Raw genomic sequence first — 22231 nt, 5'->3', positions numbered from 1 at the left:
AAACCATGAAAAAACTACCATCCTGGATAAAACCCTGTTTCTGAATTCTTTTACATAGTACTTTCTAGCTCTAGATTAGTTTTCATGTATTTCTTTGATAGAAACATAGAAAAAATAGGGGTGGAAGAGACCTCCAGAGGTCATCTAGTCCTGCTCTAGGCAGGATCATCTCCATCTCAACCATTCTTGTCTAACCCACTCTTTAAAGATCCAGGATGGAAATTCTGTAGCCTCATTAAGTAATCTAGTCCAATGCTTAACCATTCCCACAGTAAGATTTTTTTTTCCTATTATTCTATCTACATTTTCCTTGTTACGGTTTAAGACCATTACTTCGCATTTTATCCTCTACAGAGAATAATTTATCATCATCCTATTTATAACCACCATTCATATATTTGAAGGCTTTAACAAATCTCACCTTACTTGTCTCTTTTCCTAACTAAATAGCTGTTTTTCAACCTTTTTTCATAAACCAGTTTTTCTAGACCTTTAATCATTTGGTTGATACTTTAGTTTTGAAATAATTCCTACACACAGATACAACTGATGTAATTATTTATTATGAAAATACTGTACAATCCTTAATAAACCTGATCCATGAACATTCAAAATACAAATCACATAATAACAATTCTCCCTAGGAATAACCATTTTATAGAAAACTGCAAAAATAAAAAACTAAAAACAATTATAAAATAAATATATTATCTCTATTGCTGTATATATTTTCTTGCAATTCCTTTTTTAGTAAGAAGAGGATCATGATTGTCAAATGAAAGGTATCACATATTTCAAAGGCCTTGCTGAATGTCACTAAGTGCACTTGTCAGTCGTCTTATTTTCTCTTCCGTAGACTTCTTATTATTTGCAGTTTCTTGCAGAAGATGACGCATTTCCTCTTCAACTTGGTAAACCTGAAATATATTTAAAGGTAAACAAAAATCTTTAGTCTTCTTTAGAATACTAAGATGTGATCTTGGCCTATTTTTAGACTGAAAAAACGGAGGAAACCCTCCCCACATTTAGTATTAGTTCTGACAAATAGCAATTTGTTAGGCACATGAACTATTATACAGCTATTTGGCTATATAATGGTACATTTTTATGGTCTTTTCATGAAGATAAATAAGGAAAAAATGGAATAAAAACGTTTTGGGCTCAGAGAACAATAATCTAGAGGTGATATCATATACTTATATAATGGATACACTATATCTGTTAATATATTCAGTAGTAGAAAGTTTTGCTAAACAATGATGTTACAAGTAATTCTCATTCCTTGGTAGATGAAAAAACAAATGCAAAACTAGGTAGGATGTTATCAATTATGAACATGTTTTCACACTTAGAAAAGAAATAATCCAGTAATGAACAATAAAAAAAATGCTAAGAATAATAGAAGTTAAAAAGATGCACTCCACTCTTAGATAAACTGTCTAATCATCATTATGCTAACCTCTGATAAATAAGGAAGTCCATGCACTGGGTAATGACTACATACCATGCCATTTTACTTTACTTGGTCATATGTATAGACAGACTTTGTCTATTAACTATGTCTTTTTAAAGAAGTCTATTATAGAGGATGAAAACAGGGTAAGCAGTTCACAGGCAGCATACAGGCCAGTTGTGCCTCCCCCTATCCACTCTCTTCTTGAGGGGCAAGGCTTTCTGCTTGGTGTAAGGAAGCAGGAGGAAAAGGAACCCTTGGGGCAAAGGAGCAATAAACAGGCCAGCTTCCAGGCAAGTTCACTAGGAAAGGTGCACTTAGAAGAAAAGCAGTAAGAGAGAGAAGGCAGATTAAGAAACCCAGGGAAATGGCTGGAGAACATAGCAATGCTAGAGCCACTGCCTCTGTTTGCACTTGTGAGGTTTCTGTCCAGGCAGGACAGCTCACCATCAAGGCTTCCACCCAGGTCCAGGTTTGGTGCTGGGGGGACTGCGGCTTGTAGGCTTCTTCCAATGATGGCCTGGTCAGGGAGTGCCTGCAGTGTGAGTGATGCCTTCTGGGGGTGTCTCCCAGGGAACAGAAAAGAGAACTACAGGAGATGGCAAGGCTCTGAAATATCCTCCACCATGACGAGTTCATTGATTTGATGCTGGAGGAGATCTCTGGGATGGTGAAGGAAGAAATGCCAGAGGCAGCACTGGAGAAGAGAGAGGACATGGACACCCAATAGGGAGGAAGCTGAGGCTTGCGACTTCTGGCAGCAAGCAGAGATCTTCAGTTCCACTTGCAGTGGTTTGTCTGGAAAACAGATATGCAGCCCTGGCAACAGCTAGGAAGGAGCACATTCCATTGGTGGAGGAAGACAGGCCAGGCCTCACCAACATGGGAAGGACCAAGACAACTCCCACCAAGAAACGACAGGTGGTGGTGGTTGGAAACTCCCATCTGCAGGGGATGGAGGGAGCCATCTGCCAATCTGACCTGCTGTCTTGGGAAATCTGCTGCTTACTCAGAGCCCAGATGTTACAGAAGGACTACTGAGGCTCATCCAGCCCTCTGGCTGCTACCCCATGCTGCTCATTCATGTGGGCACCAATGATACTGCCAGGGGAGACCCTGAGTGCATCAAAAGTGACTATGGAGCTCTGGGTGCAAGGGTGAGGGGATCTGGGACTCAGGTTGTGTTCTCATCAATCTTCAGTCAAAGCAAAAGGCCCGGGCAGGAGCAGGAGGAAGTGAGCAGCCCTCACTGGGAAAACAGGTTAGGGACTATTTAGAAAAGCTGGATGTGTACAAATCCATGTGGCTGGATGGGATGCACCCGAGGGTGCTGAGGAAGTTGGCTGATGTGACTGCAGAGCCTTGGCCATCATCTTTGAAAACTCATGGCTATCAGGAGAGGTCCCAGATGATGGAAAAAGGGCAAACAGTGCCCCTTTTTAAGAACTACAAACAGGTCAGCCTCACCTCAGTCCCTGGAAAAATCATGGAGCAGATCCTTAAGAAAGCCATTTCTAAGCACTTCGTGGAGAAAAAGGTGATTAGGAACAGTCATCTTAGATTCACTAGGAGCAAGTCATTCCTAACCAACCTGATTGCCTTCTATGACAAGGTGACAGGCTCTGTGAATATGGGGAAACCAGAAGATGTGGTGTACCCTGATTTTAGCAAGGCTTTTTTGATATGGTTTCCCACAACATTCTCACAGGCAAGCTAAGGAAGTATGGGCTGGATGAATGGACTGCAAAGTGGATAGAAATTTAACTGGAGCATTGGGCTCAGAGAGTACTAAATCAATGGCTTGAGGTCTAGTTGGCAGCTGGTATCAAGTGGAGTGCCCCAGGGGCTGGTTTAGTTCAATGTCTTAATCAATGATCTGGAAGATAGCACAGTGCACCCTCAGCAAATTTGCAGATGACATCAAGCTGGAGGAAGTAGTAGATACGCTGGTGTGTAAAGCTAGGATTCAGAGTACCCTAGACAAATTGGAGAATTGGGCCAAAGGAATCTCATGAGGTTCAACAAGGACAAGGGCAAAGTCCTGCACTTTTGGCTGGGATGATCTAGCTGGGGATGGTCCTGCTTGGAGCAGGGGGTTCAACTAGATGACCTCCTGAGGTCCCTTGCAACTCTAACTTTCCATGATTCTATGGGGCAAAGATTAAGTTTAGGTGTCAGTAATAGCTTTAATATGAGTGAAACTACAGATTTTATGACAGAATAACCTTTTACTAAGGTATATTACCTTTTCATTTGCTGCTTCAATTTGTCTTTGCTTTTCATTTGCCAGTCGCGCTAGTTCTGCTTGGTGAGCTGCTAGTGTTGATTCAAGCTGTCTTCTAAAGGCATCATCCATTGAACGAAGCTTTTCCATTGCAACTCTAAAAAAACAAAAACAAAAAGAGAGTCTTTTTAAGAGACCCAGAAATTACATATATTGCTATTATTTTTAAACATGCATATAACATTCTATCATGCCCTTAATAACACAGGAGTCTAGAGAAAAAATAGTTTTAATTCTTAGCTTCAGAAGATATGTTCTCAATTTCTGGTAACAGCAACATTGCCCTAGTTGGCACATTTAATCACTGATTAAAGCAATAACTTTCATGCTTACCTATGCTAAGGTAGTTAACCCCTGGTGCTTTCAACCATCTGCTTTTACTGATAAAACTATATTAGTTGTCCATACTTGACTCAACGATCCTTGGTGATCCCTCCCAAAAAACTAATAGTAGATCCTTATTCTTTGTGGACATTGTCATTCCCAAGATATCTGCTTATAAAATTAGAACGTGCAACTACAGACAGTGAGAAACCTTATTTTAGGCACTTTATGCATGTCCTTTGCAAACTTACAGAGCTGGAGATCTGCACCCTCAAATAGGCTATACTGTTCAGTTCTGCTTACCTCCTAAACTTATTTCACTTCCTTGCATGTACTAGGCATTAAGAGGCAACTTGAATGCTGACAACCTTAATTATACTGAAACAATGCAAGAATACAGAGATGCAAACTCATTCTAAACTTGCAACAAATTTGTGCCAAGTGGACTTCCTATACCTATAAAGTGTATGTCCCTTTATTTAATCTCAATGGGCATTTTTATATATGCTCTGGGATGCAGCGTGGGCACTTTAATTAGTGAGCTGCGCTAATTAAAAGTGCCCATGAGTCACATGTAGCAGTGTCCCCACACTGAAAAACAAGCAGCAGGGAGCTTTGAATATTGAACATGCTTTATTTCAAAGTGCCCTGTTGCCATTTTTTCAGCATGCTGATCCACGTGACGCGGAAGGCTGATGAAACGTGTCAGTTTCCATGCTCCAGTGGACTTAATCAAGTCTACTCCTATGTGCTGGATTTCCCATGCATCGGAGCAGGTTCTCTAGGAGCCTGCTCAGGTCTATAGGAGCCCAGTGTGACAAGAGAGGTAGCGTCTTCAATATAGACTCTGGTGTAAGAGCACATCACTATTGGTAAGGAAACTTAAAATCTTCAAATAAACAGAAAGTTCAGTTAAAAGTTGAGGGACAGATAATACCGACTTCTTTCATAAAAGTAAGCCATTCTTCCATGAACAAGAACTAATTGTGCACCTAAACATTTGTAAGATTGGGCCCAGAGAAAGTACCTATAATAACTTTACGTAGTGTACTGTATAACCAGAATTTTCGCAGTCTTATATGGTAGAATATAAATCAATTTAGCAAACCCACAAAAGCAACAACTAATGATCTGTTTGTACTTCTGAGTCTGAAGACTTCTGTTTCTCTCTTCAATCAGCTTCTTTTCCTTGATATCAAAGTTTTCTTTCATTTGTTTAACTTGTATCTCCAGCTGGCTTAATAATTCTCCTTTGTCTTGCCACTTCTTATTCATTGTGCTGAAAGTAAAATGTACATAGTAAGAGTGAGTACAGATTCCCCTACTGTATCTCTCTCTCTAAATAAATGGGGGCATAATACTTCTATTTTGTCTACACTTTTCCCAATTTTAAATTATAGACTAACCAAGTACTTCCCCCCAACCAGTAAGAAGCCTTATGTTTATCACAGAATCATAGAAGTAGGGTTGGAAGGGACCTTGTAGATCTTCAAGTTCGACCCCCTGCCTGGGCAGGAGAAAAAACTGGGCTCAAATGATCCTAGCTAGGTAGGCATCAAGCCTCCTCTTAAAGACCCCCAGGGTAGGAGCCAGCACCACTTCCCTTGGAAGTTGGCTCCAGATCCTAGCCGCCCTGACTGAAGTAGTTCTTACGGATGTCTAATCTATACCTACTCGCCAACAACTTATGGCTATTATTCCTTGTTATGCCAGGGGGCGCTAGAGGAAACAAGGTTTCTCCCAAACCCTTCTGGTCCCCCGAGTGAGTTTACAGACTATCACCAGGTCCCCCCTCAGCCTTCTCTTGTGAAGGCTGAACAGGTTCAGGTCCCGCAGTCTCTCATTGTAGGGTCTGCCCTGTTGTCCCCGGATCATGCGTGTGGCCCTCCTCTGGACCCTCTCAATGTTGTCCACGTCCCTCCTGAAATGGGGCGCACAGAACTGGACACAGTACTCCAGCTGTGGCCTGACCAGTGCTGCATAGAGGGGGAGGATCACCTCCTTGTCCCTGCTAGAGATGCACCTGTGGATGCATGACGAGGTCGGGTTAGCCCAGCCAACCGTGACCTCACATTGTCAGCCAATGTTCAACTTGGAGTCAGTAATGACTCCAAGATCCCTTTCTGCCTCTGTGCTCTCAAGAAGGGAGTTTCCCATCTTATAAAAGTGTGCCACTGGTTACTACTGCTCAAGTGCAGCAACCTGCACTTGTCAGTATTGAAGCACATCCTGTTTTTGCTAGTCCACCCCTGTAACCTATCCAGGTCCTACTGCAGTCTTTTCCTCCCTACTAGCATGCTCACCTCACCCCAAATTTAAGGGTGCACTGATACAGATTTTTTGGGCTGATACCCATGGCTGATTTTTAACAAGCCAAATTGGCCGATACTGTCTGATTGCTAATATGCAGCTGGGCAGCTTGGAAAGCAGCATCCAGCTGGTAAGTCTGTTGTGGGGCAAAGGGAGAGGGAAGGGGCGTGGGGGGCAGACTGAGGCCCCCACAGTGAGGAAGGGAGTGGGGCTGGGGCAGGCGCTGCACAGCCAGGGCGGAGAGGCATGTGGCCCCCATGCCTTCCTGGGGTGTGTGCAGCAATGGGAGCCGCCACCCCCTCCCTGTGCCCCCCAGACAGACAAGCTGCTCATGGCTCTGTCCTGTGCCCCACCCTGGCTGTGCAGTGCCTGCTCCTACCCAGGCCCACTCCATCCCTCACCACTGGGGCCTCAAACTGTCCCTTCCCATGCCCCTTCCCACACAGAAGATTTACCAGCCAGACCCAGCTGTTGCCACGGTGCTGGGCTGTGCTCCTGGCTGCCTGTGTACTGCGCTGCAGCTGTGTGGGCATTTAGTGGTGACATTATCAGCCATATCAGTTGAAAAAGCTGATTGACAATACTGTCAATTTTCCTTATATCGTGACAATTCGATATGGGACCGATGTATCGGTGCACCTCTACTTACATTAATTTTTAATATATTGCACAATATTTCATTACATTCTTAATTCCATACAGCACCTGTACATTTTCCTAACATCTTCAAGTTCTACTTCTTTTTCTTCTAGCAGTTGCTTTAATTCCTCTTTTCTTTCATTTTGCCTGTCTAATTTTTCCAGTAGTTCTTCCAATTGTGCAGCTCTTTCATCCAATTGTACCTGAAAAGTCTTTTGGATTTCAGCATTTTCTTGACGCTGTGTTCTGATCTGTTCATCTCTTTCCTGCAAACGCTTTAAAGATTTAAAGACAATATATATTTATTTTTTCAATATAAAACAGTCTTGTAATTATGTTGTTACTTAAATGACTTATTCATTAAAAAAGCCACCCATAAAAAAGCACTAACTGATTAAGGCACCCAATTGTGTTCTTTCAAATAAGAGTCAATTATTTAAATTCACAACTTTATAGTTGGCTTTGTTTAAGAAGCAATTTTAACTAGACCACTAGCTGTCAAAGAAAGGGGGGTGACCTGACTTCCATCTAACCCTGGTGGGGGAAGGGTCATAGCACAGCTCTGACCTGCCCTGTGGGGTTTGGGATTTCGGCAGTGAGGAGGAGTGGCAGTACTGTGGGGAACCCTGGGAGCTGGATCCCAAGGCTCCACAGGCCACGTTTGGCCTGTGGCCCAGAGGTTGAGCACCCCTGAACCAGATTAATAAATCAGTTACAATCTCTGAAAGATTGTAATAAAAGCTCAATATTAACAAGTTTAAACTCTGCTACTTTAACTTAACAGACAATATATATCAAGGATAATTTATTATTATTAGTTACCAAAGAGGACAGAGAATATTTGTTCTCTCATGCTATTAAAGGACACAAGGCAATGAGTTTACACTAGAGCACGTGCACCCCCTACGTGTCACCAATGCTATGCAGCGACTTATGAGCAAGGTTACTTGGTGATGCTTTACTGCTCAGTAGATTAGCCTACTGTGCAGTCAGGTATCTTGTGCAGACACAGCCTGTGAAGGGTTGGACTAAATGACCTTCAAGATCTCTTTTAACCTTATGATTCTAGCATATTTAATTTTAGACAAAACTCTCATTTATAAATTGTGAATTTTGCTTTCAAGTGAGCTAAATATTTGAGCCCCATGTAATACTAGTATATTTACAGCTTTCATCAAAACATGAACCCTATGTAAATATGCAAACATCCATTTAGTTGTGGGTAAATATTCACTCCTGAGTAACAAAATAAAAAATTACACTTGAATGCAAAATTGAAAGCCAATTAGATCATCTACAACTACACTATGTTGTGCTTCAACAGAATTCCCTTAAATTCTACTTATTATTTCAGATCAAGCCTGCTACTTACTGCTTCAAGTGAAATTGTTGTCAATGACTTTAACAATAGTGATCAGCCCGTAGACAGGAATAGCACCACTCTCTAGCTTTTACTTAAATCATGACTCCCATTTAAGAGTCTTTTATCTACCTTCTTTATGCTCATACATATATACACCACTTACCTCTTTTAATTTCCTAATTGTTTCTGTCTGATCTTCAATTATTTTGGTCTTAATTTTTAAAGCGTCACTGTCACGTTCATTTTTTTTCCTCAAGCCCTCAATCTCGTTAGTTAAAACTTCAATTTTTGCTTCCAGTTTTCCACGGTCTTGGGCAAGAGAAGCTCCTGGATACAAGTATCAGCATTACAGAACTGCATATCTTGAAATAATTTTCAAATGAAGCTTAGAAAACCTAACATTTCTTGGAAGCAGGCCCGAGACCCACATAGAACAAGATGCAAGTATTTAATTGTAATTAAGTAATATTTTGTAATAGTTGTAGTTTAAAAATATTACACAGTTGTCTAATCTTTTTTACTCTTATAATATGTATTAAAAATAATGCTTAGAGCGCTAAGCAATATTAAAGAGCCCACAAAATGGAGCTAAATGTGTACAAATCTATATACACAAAGTTACATGAAATAGAACAAGAAAGATGTCAAAAGAAAATATAATTTTGATTCAATATTAGTCATGTTCAAGGACGCCTGCTTCTGTGATTTTCACTTTGGAGGTCACAAGATTGAAAACAGACATTATGCAATGTGGCTAAAATAAAATAAAGATGACTGCACTTTGACCTGTACTTCGATCATGCCTGAAGAAATGTATATTGCTCAGAACAGGAGCATTAGAGGACCATTTCTGGTCCTTCCCTGCCTGCTCTATTCTGGCCATAGGATTAAAGTTGTTTTAATATGGGAAACGCTGGATTTATTCTATGCAATGAAAGCAAGATACCTATGGGGCATTCCTTGAGAGTACCATCTCTAGACATTCTGTAAGTGATAGTGATAGTGTTTGTTTTTACGAGCGTCCTTTAAGCACCATTCCTCTAGGTCAGGGTTGGCCAGCCCACAAGCATGTGTGGCAAAAGTGGCACAGGTAGTTGTTGCTTGTGGCACATAAGCTCTGGGCACTCAGTAAAAACCCCCCACCAGAATGGAGGCAGGGGAGCTCCAACTTTTGGGATGGACCATGTGGAGTAAAGTGAGGGAAGCGGTCACCACCAAAAACCAGGTTAACTGTTCCCTGACCCTGTAGCCACTGCCAAATTCAGGGCTTTGGATCCTCAATCTTCATTTAAAACTGCAGTGGTTGTTGGGTCAGGGAAGAGTTAACCTGACGCCTGAGGAAGTGACAACTCTGACAGCAGCATTTGACCCCTGCTCTACTCCACTACAGGCGGAGGTTTTAGCACCCATACTTCCATTCCAGTGCCCGAAGGCACAAACGCATCAAGCAGGACAGAGATCAGAGCAGCACTCAGGGAGGGTCAGGGTTTCCCTTGTGGCACATCAGCCACAGGTTGGCCACTGCTGCTCTGGGTTCTACTCAAGTTCTTGCTTTGGCTCCAATATTGTACCAAGTCTTCTCCACCACTGGATAATATCAAATAAGAGCAGTGATACTGCTATTGCTTTTTTTTCCCACTGCAACTTGTATTAAGATATTTTAAGAATTCATAGAAAAGGGATGGCAGGAAACAGTGAATGCAAAGGAGGCATTCACAGCTTTGGTGTCAGGTGGATGCTACAAGTGATTTTGGTAATGCCAATAAGCAGGAACCCAGTCCCAATATAGGCTATTGAAAAGAGCAGAAAAAAGCTCTCTCGAGATGATGATGGAGATGAAATGGAGAAGGAGAGCTATGTATACCCCTTTATTCAGTTAGCTGAAAGCACTACTACCACAGCATGCATACTGTGATGGTACAACTAGTCAAAAGTCTTCAAGCTCAAACATGAGGTGCATTTATATTCAGTGGAACACACATATAAACAAACATTTAAAGGAAAAAAGACTACTCTCAAGTATTTACCCATGTAGCAGCCGCTCAATTACTACTTTTTAATATCACAAATCCTCTTCTGTGCTGAATAAAATATCAGGACATTATGCTTAAATATTTCTCAGCTCAGTGGGACCCCAGAGTACTGATTGGTCAGTGAGGACATTCAAGTGAAACAGATCTATTTAATTGATCTTTATCTATGACCTGTTACAGCACAACACAAAGACATTGAATTTTACCTTGCTGTGCCAACTCTTGTCCCCATATTTTCCTTTCCATTCTTAATCCATCAATTACAGATTCCTGGGCTGTCAGTTGAGAACTAAGTTTTGATTTTTCCTGTTTCAAGAGTTCAATTTGAACAGACTTATGTTTGTCCTCTTCAGCCAAAGCCTCAAATGTCTGGATTCTATTCTACGCATAAAATAACAACAGAATGTGTAGTTAGTTACATTATATAAGACAAATATTCAGGAATTAATTACAAAACACTTTACTAGGAAATTAGTATTTACATGTATTCAATTCAGCTAATCCAGACATATACATGATATTTTTAGTGCCGTGGATAGGAGACTGGTGGGAAGGTGGGGTGCGAAGCTGCTGCAACTGTGGTGCAGGCTCCCTGAGGGCTGCTATTCTGGCACTCCCTCCAAATTGGTGCTTGGGGCTGGTGCCCAACTTTACCCCGCCATCATTATTATATTGAGGTAGTTTTTCAGTTTTAACTGAAAATGTTGTTTACGCTCAAGGTTTTTTCCTGATAAAAATGGGCATATTTTACCAGTAATACAGAACAGGATTTTCACATTTTATTCATATGGATATTTTCCAGTGGCCTTTCGGTAAAAGATAAGAAAGTCCATAACAGTTGGACTGTGTCTCATTTAACAGTTACAAAAGTTGGGAAGCAATCATTTATTCCTAATGTTTTAATATGTATTTATGGCGATTAGAATTCTGTAGCCTAAACAAAATAATATAGTAGAAAAACTGTGCTACATAGTAGTTAATATTTTTATGCTATGCAGTCACTTTGGATTCATTAGAAATTCACCATAATTATATTAATTTATATATTCCCAGAACTACTGTGATTATAATATGGCTACAATGTTTAAACATAATTTATGTATGGTTATTATTTACAATAACTGTTCTGCAGCTAAAATACTGTTGCCTGTCTGAGTTTACAGGCATATAAATAATTTTTACAGATAATATTAAGTGCTTAGCGATATCTAGTTTCTAATAGTTCAGTGCAAATTACTAATACAAACTTATGAAGAAATAAATGACAATCTTGATTTTGGTTACTGTGGAATTCAGAAGCCTGAAAGTGTCTCAGGAGTAAAATATGAAAACGGAGGTTGCTATGGACATTAATACTGACCCCAAAAGTGATAAAGCATGTCTTTAACTTAAATCAAAATATTTTCCTTGGGAATTTTTTAGTGTTACAATTTTTTATCTACACAAAACGTACAATGACAGTTAGAATGTTTCTAAACAGATACCTTTAGATTTCCTACTATTTCTTGTTTTGATTGAACGACTTGTGTAATTCTTGCTTTCTGTTCTTTAACCATGGATGTTAGCTCTTGAATCAGAGTAGCTGACTGCTTTTCCTTTTGCTGAGACTGAAAAAGGACCTGCTTATATTCTGCTAGCTCAGCAGCAACATTCTCAAAGCTTTCCTTAACCTATATTTGTGTAAGATAAAACAAAGTAATAAAACACATGTAAAATAAAAATTAACCTTATGAAGAAAATAAAAACAATAAAAAGATTAGTCCATACACACACACATACATATACATATACACATACACACACACACACATATATTTGTGAGGCAGAAGAGAATCTAATTTAGTAGTAAACAAGTGATATCAATACCATCTATTCTTAATAAAAAATTATTATACCTGAAGTTAGTTTTCCCTTTGTCAAAGTATGAATGCATGGCTCTAAGTCACACTAACCAAATGAAAATGTTGAAATAAGAACTCCAGAGTTAAACTAGTTAAGGCTAGTTTGGATAAATATAGATTTAAAAAAATTATTTAAATGTGTGCAATTGTATTGGTTTAAAAAACAAACTTAAATAGTTTAGGCTGTTGTCTATCGTATGATAATCTATTAGAATAATTTAAATTACTTAACAAAATAACATCAAGCAGTACCCATTTGCTGCCTAAAATTTAAATAAAAGGACTGACAGGCACCAAGAACCAACATTTACTGGAGCATTACCCAGATCTGGACTACAAATACAGAAAAACTTTCAATTATTTGATCACTTCAGTTCAAGGACTAGTTTACTGAAAATTGAGGACTTGGGTAGTTGAAAACGTAGACAATAGTACCCACTCCTCCCTCCCTTATGAGTGGTATACAACAGGACAAGATCTATCCATTCTAAAGCTAGAAGAATGTGTTGACTAGAATAGTTATAATTCATTAATTAGTGATGGTACATATTTCATTTATGAAATCAATTTAAAAATGCAAAATATGTTTATATACTCAAGTTTGTTCTTATGTCTCCAGCATATTTAAGGTACCTTTATTTAATTAATAACAGACACTTCTAAAAAACTATACTTGTATGGGAATTGGAATGCACAGAAACAGGTTAGCACAAATCATGAATAAAAAATTAACATGTACACAAAAATACATTATTCACAATTTTCTAACATAAAAAGTCATCAAGTACTCAATCTGAATAAATGCATTTTAAATATGTATAGATAATAACAATCCTCCTGGTTAGCAGAAAGTGCCAACCTTTGTGCAATAGTTACATTTATTTGCAAATCAATGTGTTTTTATGGTTCCCAATAAATGATAAATCAATTTTTCTTATAAAAATAAATTAAAAAATAAGAAACAAGATAAAACCAAAGATTCTATACAATAAAGGGTTACACATTAGTGATTTAAAGCACAAGTAAAACTGATCCATCCTGAATAAGGCTAACTGCTATGTTAAGATTCAAATGATTAGTTAGATAAATATGTTGAAAGGAAAAGCATAAAGAAAAATAATTTTTTTTTAACAAAGAAAAGCTTGATAGAAGCATGACTTTTGTGTTCCTCTGGGGCTGCATCTACATGTGAAATTAAGGGGAAGAAATAAACTCTGGAGCTGTTTGAACTGGAGTAAACTACTCCCAGGCACAACATCTACACGTGCGCTCACAATAGCAGCAGTTTGAGCCAGGGCAGAGCAGGTCCAGGCTGGCAGGGATATATGGGGGGTCACAGCCCCAGGCTCCAGGTGGCAGCATTGGGGCTGGCTGGGGCACGAGCCTACAGATCTGTGTGGCTAGGCAGCAGCCACAAGTCTAGCCTCCACCCATCTACATACATGTTTCAGCACAGTTAATTACTTCACCGTAAGACAGTAATGTCCCTGACAGAGTTAATTTTATAGCAGAGTTATTTAGTTTACTGCACCCTAATACCGGCACACATGTAGACAGTGGTGCTTTACTGCGTAGCTAATTAGTCTACTCCATAGGAAAGCACACATGTAGCCCAGGGCAATAAAGAATTTGTTTTACAAGATATTCTTAATCTTACCTCCTTAAACCTTTTTGCTTCAATAGTTAAAGCCAAACGAAATTCATTTTCTAACTCCATATACTGTTGGTTTAACACATTCATTTTCTCCTGAAATTCTTTAACACGTTGTTCATGCCTCTTTTCTTCTTTAGCCATTTCTTTTGACAGAACATCTTGAAATTCAGGGCCATTCAGAGTAACTCGGCTTTCCAGCTCTTTCCTGGAGTTAACAATCATACATACATTAAATTAAGAAATGTAGCCCTTTTCAGTGTTACTTCATTAAGTTACTATAAAAATATCTTTAAATACACAGTTAGCCAAGGGTAAAGTAAGAAATATATATTTATTTACAATATTGCTCTGTTAGCCACAAACATGTTTGCAAGAACCAACAAGAATAATGCGTGGGAAATCTGTTATACATTTCAACAAAAAAAGTTTCTTTCTTTTGTTTGTAACACCCCATAATTTGCCAGTGCAAGCAAAGATGGCAACAGATTTGCATACTGGTGTTACTAATACCAGCATTAAGGCTTTGCAATATAATATAATGCAAAAAAAAAAAAATATATATATATATATATTGTCTATTTTCACCAAATGTTATGCTAGCAGTGCTGGAAGCCAATTCAGGCTCATCTCCAGCTGGAGCCAGGTGATGTCACCTGGCAAAGATAAAAACTGGCTCTGAGCGCAGGAAAGAGGACGCCAAGTGCCGGAGGAGTGGCGGGGAACCGCTAAGGTGGAGAATGTCCAGCTGCTGCAGCTGGCAGTGGCAGCTGCGGGAGATCTGCGCGCTGAGGAAGACTGGAGGGGATCAGAGGAGCTGGCAGGGATACCGGCAGTGGCGATGGCAAGAGCCAGTGAGGGAGCTCCTGCCGGAGGTGGTGGATGCAGAGGTGGATCCCGGAGAAGATAAGAGAAATCCCAGCTAGGGTGAAGGCATGGGTCCCGACCCAGGGGACACATTAGTCGAGGGGCAATGGGGCAAAGGGGGCACGGGACTCTCCCCACGGTTGCTCCTCTTCTTTTTTTTTTCTTCTCTTTCTCTTTTTTTTCCTTCTCTTTCTCTCATTCCTTTTGCGGTCTTGCCTTTAATTCCTTTTTCTGTCATATTGGGATGTTCCTGCACGGAGTTTTCTGATGGTGAGTGCGCTACGTTTTTGTTTCTTAGTCTGATCTATTTTAGTTGCCTGCCTAGAGCAGGTTAGACTAATACACCACACCAGGTTTGGGGAATTAGAGACCCCATCTGGAGATGAAAGACCATGTGAGAACGTGGTGACGACTGACAGCATCCGTCGTAGAATGTGCAGGGCATCGAGAGGGACAACTCTGAAGGCAGAGTGTCACCAGACTCTCCGGGTCTGGCCAGAGTCCAAGGCACCCGTCCACGAGAGAGGACATGTGGGAACCGAGGAAGACATCAACAGGGCTAGCCGTAAAAGATCCTGAGGCTTGTCTTGTAGGTTGGCATGTGGCCAGGGTGTAGGGGAGGCTGGAGCCTCGTGAACATCCGCCAGGACACATGACAACTCTGGAGGCATCCTCAGAGGGGACCTCCTTCACTGAAGGACCATCTTAAATCATGGCAGGTGAGTTTGGGGGATACCCCAAAGGTAACAGAGGAACCCTATGGGGTCTACATGAGGTTCCTTGGTGAGCAAGACCAGCTGCCCAAGCAAAGGTGGCATGGGATCAAATCATCAAGCGGAGACGGGCACAATCTTATTATAGTGATTGAGGCACTGGTAGGGTTCTGACATGCTTTAATACTGTAAACTTATGAATAAAACATTGTATTCAAATGATGCCTATAGAAATAGTGGTGTTTCATTTTAATCATGGAAAAACATGTACTTTGGGTTTTTTAATCAGAAAAACCTGTTTTCATCAGAGAATTTGTGATTATTAAACAAAGAAAACCAGGATCCTTGCTGATTACCTACCCATCAGCCCTATTGTCTCTCTGCAAGTTTGTGTACACAGGTCAAGCCCTTACCTCTCTCTAGACGTGCAGTTTCAAGTAGTTAAATGAATAGAGAATTGTTGGGGGTGGAATAGATTTGGGCAAGGATGAAGAGTCTGGAGATAAATGCAAGGAGGGGGGGCAGTAGAAATAAGAAAGAAACATTTTGAGTAGAATATTCCAGAAGTCTTGAGGGATAAGTTTCTGAGTATAGTCTCTCTACCGATTTGCAATCTAGTGAGGGAATGGTATGGTAGAAGAGAAAACGCATCATGGCAGCAGGCTTGCCAGGCTGTAAGAGAGATCCTTTTTGGCAATATTTTAACGAAGTTCCTCAACCTGTGGGTAAGACACATGTGTGTCAAAAATGCAAACAGTACAACAAAGAAATGCAAGGCCTAGTTGCCAGAATGAAACATCATGAGAAGTCCTCCTTCTTAAGAGGAAGCTGCTTCGAAGATGAATGGAACATGTCTGCACATGCAGGATCTCCAGGTTAGTAAACTTTCTTATTTCATACTTCTTTCTTAAAGGCTGCCTGTCTTCCCTATCCATATCTTTTAGGGAGACTTCTGGACTACCTAAATTCTCATAAAAATGTTTGAGCAAAAATATAGTTGTTACTTTATGGAACTTTCATATTTTAATGCAGTTGTGATATAAATTAATGGCTGAAATTGGCAGATTGTCTTTTTACAGTGTCACTTCTAAAGTAGTATTGAGTGCAATAAGCATACTAAATGAGCAGTACTGTAGTGACTGCACTGACTTCTTTTGTTCAGGAGAATCCATCCTTGACATACAGGATTCTGACTATACATCTTCAACATCATCACCACTGCCTACACTTTCAGAGTTATTTGCTAATGATACCAGTCAAATGTCACTTAATATATCACTGTTGCAGAAAGAAAAAAAAATCTCCATCATTCAGAAACAGCCATAGATAAGTTTGTAATAAGAACCAGTTTATTACAGCAAGAGGTAATTGATAAAAAAATTGCTCGGTTTGTTTATGCAACAAACTCTCCTTTCTGTATGATTGAGAACACCCACTTCATTGACATGGTTTAGTCATTACAACCAGGATACATTCCACCAAAAAGAGCAGATATAGCAGGCAAATTGTTGGATAAAGTATACAAGAAAGAAACTGAACAGTGTGCAAAAACACTAGAGGGGAAAATTGTTAACTTGAGTCTTGATAAGTGAAGCAATGTTCACAATGACCCAGTAATATGTGCTTGTGTGACAACAGAAGGGACTGACTGTCTACTCTACAGAAACAATTGATACAATCAGGAAATACACACACAGCAGAATACTTACAACAAGCAGCAGTAAAAGAAAAATAAACTGAAAAAATCCAAATGTCTAGTACGCAGCCATCACAGACAATGCTGCAAATATATCACAGATGAGATGAAATGTAGAAGTGAAGAAAGCCCCAAGCAAATAACATATGGCTGCAGTGCTCATTTGATGCACTTCTTAGCCAAAGACTTCAGTGCTCCAGAAATAAGGGCTAATGTTGAAATTGCAAAATACTTCCATAAGATTCACTTTGCAGCAGCTGCACTGAAGAAAGCAAGAGGAACAAAACTAAGATATGTGATGGAACTCAGTAGTAGACTGTTTTGAGCAATATATTGAGAACTGACCTAATCTGATGACAATTTATGAACAAAACTGTGACAAAATAGATGGAATTGTCATGCTCAATGTTGAGAACTTTGGCTTAAAAAGAAATGTGGAATGTATGCTGAATACTGTGAAGCTTATTTCTGTAGCCTTGAACAAAGTGCAGGGAAGTCACTGTTTTATTGCTGATGCTGTTGAAATTTGGAAGGAACTAAATGAGACTTTGAAAAGAGAAATACTCAATGACAGGGTTAAATTACAGGCATTAAAAAACCAAATGGATCAAGCACTATTCTCCAGCTCATTTTCTTGCCAATATTCTCAATACTCGGTACCAGGGTCAATCCTTAACTGCTGAAGAGAAGGAGTTGGCTATGACACGGTCATCCAGCAGTCATTCCTCCAAAATACCAACTATAATCAATTTCAGGGCTAAAAGTGAACCATTCAAGATTACTGATGAGCAATCAGTAACCACATAACCAAATCATAATTCAGTTTTCTGATGTAGCTGCAAAATTAATCTGAAAAAAATATCAACATAAATCACTGCTTTAAAATGTAGGTTCCCTCAAAAGCTTACCCAAATACAACCGTCAAAAAATCCCATTTCTGTTAGAGTTTATCTTGAAGTATGATGCTGTAGGATGTTGGCTAACTTTTTATATATTTTGCAGGATGAAATATAGTTTATATAACTCATACACTTTACATTTTAATACACTTTCATTCAAGGAAGGAATATCAGGTACTTTTATTCAAATGTGCTGAATATATTGAATAATGCAAGTCCTAGACTTATAAAATACATCAACCAAACTAAATTCATCTACTCTAAAGGGTGAAAGAGTTGTGGCAAGACATTTCACTCTTAACACATAGGTCACAAACAGGCATTCATTGCTAGCAATGATTAACATTTTCCAGGCAGGAGAGGGAGTGTATAGGTGTTCAGCTGGTAGCTGCTCCCTTTTCCTGCTCTCTGCACCTTTCCAAGACTAGGGTAATCCTGGTCTGGGAAAGGTGTGGGGAGCACTGGCTGCTTCACTCTTCCCAGTGCCCAATGGGACTGGAGCTGCAGAAAGACTTGTCATGCCTTTGCCACACTAGGATCTGGGAAATGGTTGGGGAGCAACTTCCCAGTCTCCAGGAGCAGAGCAGAGGCACTACCAAAGCAAAGCCCCAGCATGCTCCTCAAACCAGGCAGTACCCGATTTGGGGAAGAGGCAGAGAGTAACAGTGGTTGCTCCCAGACCAGAGTAACTCTTTAGAGGCTGTAAGGGGGTTGTCTAGGTGGCTGGCTCCTGCAGGCGGGTTTTGCTCCCTGAAGAGCTCCTCAACCTGTCTGCCTAAATAAAACAATGTTTTAAAGAAACAAAACACAATCCTGTTGTCCTGTCCCAGATACTGGGAGGGGATCAAACTCCTTTTGTTGTGGCTCTAGCACAGTGACCTGGTCCCTCCATGCAGCAAGTGGTTTAGCTCGCAAGCTGTTTCCTCCCTTTTTGCAAACTTCTCCCTCAGTTTGCTGCCTATCTGCTTTCTCTGGTGTTTTAAGATCCCAGTGGGACACTCCCTCATTATGCAAATGTCCCACACCTAGGTTTCTTAAACTGGGCTCAGTTTCCTCTTTAAGGGACAGACTGTCTTGTTACAAAGCCTTTCACTTCTGCTTAAGTCCTGCTGGGACACAAGCGACAAACAGCAGCTGCTTCCTGCATCTTTCCCAGACTGGGGTGATCTTGGTTTCAGGATAGCAGACAGCATTTCCCCTCCACTCAACTTCTCCCAGTCCCCAGGAAGAGTTGAGAATCAGGGAAGCATACAGGCACTTTTTCCTGTGGCAGAAACACTTCTGCAGGAGAGAACTCCATCACTGAAACAAAAAGATCTGTCTTCCACAGGAGGGATTTTTCCTGCAGAAGAAACCTGATGAACGCTTGTATGCTTGTGGCTTCTATCGAGACGGTGGCAATTTTCTCAGTAGAAACGTAATGCCTGTATGTAGCCCTAGTTTGGAGCTGATGGGGAGACAAGGTTAGAACACATGCAATTTTAACAAGAGTGCAGTCTTTTCAAAACATTCCTGTTCCTTTTCATGAGTAATTTGGCTCACATTCCAACTGTCAAAGAACACTGTCAAACAAATAAAACTTCTCTAGGTTTTGCAGTATCAGATATAAACAGGAATATTGTACAGGAACTTACCTGTGCTCTTGCTCTCTTAATGAAAGAAGCTCATGTGATTGTTGCACCTTTTCTTTTTGTTGTCGGAGAGCTATGCGAAGTAACTGTACTTCTCTCTCATTTGCTGAAGCTTTAAGTTCTATCTCCTGAATCCGCTTCATCTAGGCAAGATCAGAAGAACAATTCTTAAAAATGGTGTTTACTCCTCAAGGTTTGGATTAGGATAAGACTAACAACTACAATAATAGCCTTGTTCAAAGTTGTATATTTGTTCCCTCTGGGGAAAACACAAGGATTGTTTGAGTATTTTCATTAAAAAAAAACATGATTTTTATCATTATCCAGGCCAATGCAGAGAAAGATTTCTCCGTAAAATGCTACCATTTGGGGATTTGTGTGCATCTGGATTTTCAAATCCAGAGCATGTGTCCTACTTTATAGAAGGGAAAAGAATAAAATCCAATGACACTTTCCCATGTGTACTGATTTTGTTTTGTATTTTCTAGATTTGATGTGCTTAGAAAACTAATTATTGGGGAAGGTGGGGGGGACGAGGAGCAGGGACATAAAGCCCATGTTTTCTAGTAATCGGCAAGTACCATCATTAGTGTACATACTGTTATGAAATCAGATGTCTCAGTGTCAAGAAATGACTAAGTACATGTTTCTTATAATCAAGGTTTATTAGAGTACCTTCAATTTTTAAAGACCAGGCATGTAATAAGATATGCATTTCATGGTAATGCTATGATCAAGAAGTCAGACTACTAATGTTTAACGGGTAATTAGTGATTATATACTTTCTAGATGCCTTTCCACAATTAATACTAAAAACATACCTCTGTTGCTTGGTGTTGTACTCTTTGTGTTTCCACTTTGGATAATGTTTCTTCTAAGGTCTGTAGGGCCTTCTGTTGTTGTTGTTCTTTATTTCTTGCCTGATTTAACTCATTAGTAAGTCTTTCGATCTCATCCTTCAATTGCTGGACATCAGCCTGCAATTTTGTTTTTGTACTTCTTTCCCTCAACATCAGTTCCTTTAACCTAAGTATTAATGCAATAACATCAGTGCTTTCTCCTCTTTTAATTATACTTATTGAATAGGTTATCCCAAAACAATTGTAATGAATTCAGCAAAGATCTAAATGAGCTTTTTTTAAGCAAAGCATGTTAAACAGGGATCACTGTGGTAGAAGTATGCTTCTGTACATTAAAAAAAGACACACAGATACAATTGTCTGCAGGTTTTGGTGCTTCCAGCCTAAGAAAGAAACTATTAACCTGAAGGCAACCTAGGCCCTGAAAAGTGTTACTTTCAGTCTGAACGATGTTTTACTCTATTTAATATTGGTTGAAATTTAGAACAAGTTTCTTATTGTCAATTAATATAGTAGGAAATCATTTTTTAAAGTATTGATATGGAATACCTTATTCAAATTTTTTTCAGGTTTAACAAAGGAAAAGGCACTCTCAGAAATATTACAGGTATTTTAGGCAAATTTATACCAGAATGATAACCTAACTAGAGATGGGGAGTGGTCTTGGAGCCAAAAGAAACATAGAAAATTATTTTAGAACAAATACTGATAACCTAACTGAAGAAAGGACCAAGAAGATTTCCTATCAAGCACAGACATGCGTCTATAATACAGAAGGGTGCACCTAGCCAGAGCCAAACAACTATGGAAGCATACATTCCCATGATCTTTGATAGTATTTCAGATTCCAGTATGGAACAGATATCAAAAACAGAAGAAGAAAATTCCAGCAATAAACCCTAAAGACAGACCTAGCTTAGACCCTATTTTTAACTGTTTACTCTGAAGTAGTAGGGAAGTGTTATTTGCTCTGGGAGGAAAGAATCAAACCTGTGTAGCTCCTTAGGGACCTCAGTCTCCATATGAAGCCAGGAAAAAAAAATAAAGAAATATATTTTCATAGGAGCAGGTAGGAATTTTGCTATCCATCAGCAAAGCAAGTCCTAGGATTCTTTACCTATGCAACATTTTTCAAGTTTGTTGAGGTAAATGAGCACTTGTGAGTTAATGCTATTTCTCTTAAACTATCAAATGCTGTGCTTTTACCTATCAGTAGTATGCACTGCTATACTCTGAACATTCTTTTCTTCTTTTGCTTGTTTCTGCAGTTCTTTGACATAGTCTCTCAATTTCTTTTCAGCTTGTTCAGCTTTCCACCTTCTCTCTTTCTCCTGATCCAGTTCTTGAACAAGAGCCTGAAGAAAAATACATTAAATCTCCAACACTGAAATTTTTCAAGAAAACCAAAGGGCCAAACAAATTACAGTAATAGTTTTACAGAGAGATTGTGTAAATCTTTGGGGACCTGATGCAAAACAAGGGCAAGTAGAATAGCACAGGCAACACGTGGGAGAGGCACAGATGGGCACGTATCCCCCTGACAGGGCCGCTGCTGGCAGTGTCAGCAGGTGCTTGACATGCTCCCCCTGCACTGGTGTACTGCCAGG

General features: G+C 39.8%; 1 protein-coding gene across 2 annotated transcripts in view; it reads right to left on the bottom strand.

Annotated features, from left to right (window-relative positions):
* Positions 1-541: 541 nt before the first annotated feature.
* LRRCC1 (leucine rich repeat and coiled-coil centrosomal protein 1) overlaps positions 542-22231 on the bottom strand; it is a 52842-nt gene continuing 31152 nt past the window's right edge. The window contains exons 9-19 of one of the 2 annotated variants that reach the window (XM_019549908.1): positions 21831-21979; positions 20586-20790; positions 19768-19907; positions 13965-14166; positions 11891-12076; positions 10613-10787; positions 8537-8700; positions 7077-7285; positions 5203-5340; positions 3699-3834; positions 542-917 (exon numbers count right to left, since the gene is read on the bottom strand). In XM_019549908.1, coding sequence (XP_019405453.1) covers positions 795-917; positions 3699-3834; positions 5203-5340; positions 7077-7285; positions 8537-8700; positions 10613-10787; positions 11891-12076; positions 13965-14166; positions 19768-19907; positions 20586-20790; positions 21831-21979 — 1827 coding nt within the window. In that variant the 3' untranslated portion in view covers positions 542-794. Of the gene's footprint in view, positions 918-3698; positions 3835-5202; positions 5341-7076; positions 7286-8536; positions 8701-10612; positions 10788-11890; positions 12077-13964; positions 14167-19767; positions 19908-20585; positions 20791-21830; positions 21980-22231 lie in introns of those variants that run through there. The other variant, XM_019549917.1, reaches the window with a different exon arrangement.

Source organism: Crocodylus porosus, unplaced genomic scaffold (genome assembly GCF_001723895.1).
Source record: "Crocodylus porosus isolate Cpor-Errol unplaced genomic scaffold, CroPor_comp1, whole genome shotgun sequence".
In the NCBI taxonomy this organism is placed as follows: Eukaryota; Metazoa; Chordata; order Crocodylia; family Crocodylidae; genus Crocodylus; species Crocodylus porosus.
The sequence above is the reverse complement of the archived record's forward strand: the minus strand, read 5'-3'. Positions and strand labels throughout refer to the sequence as shown.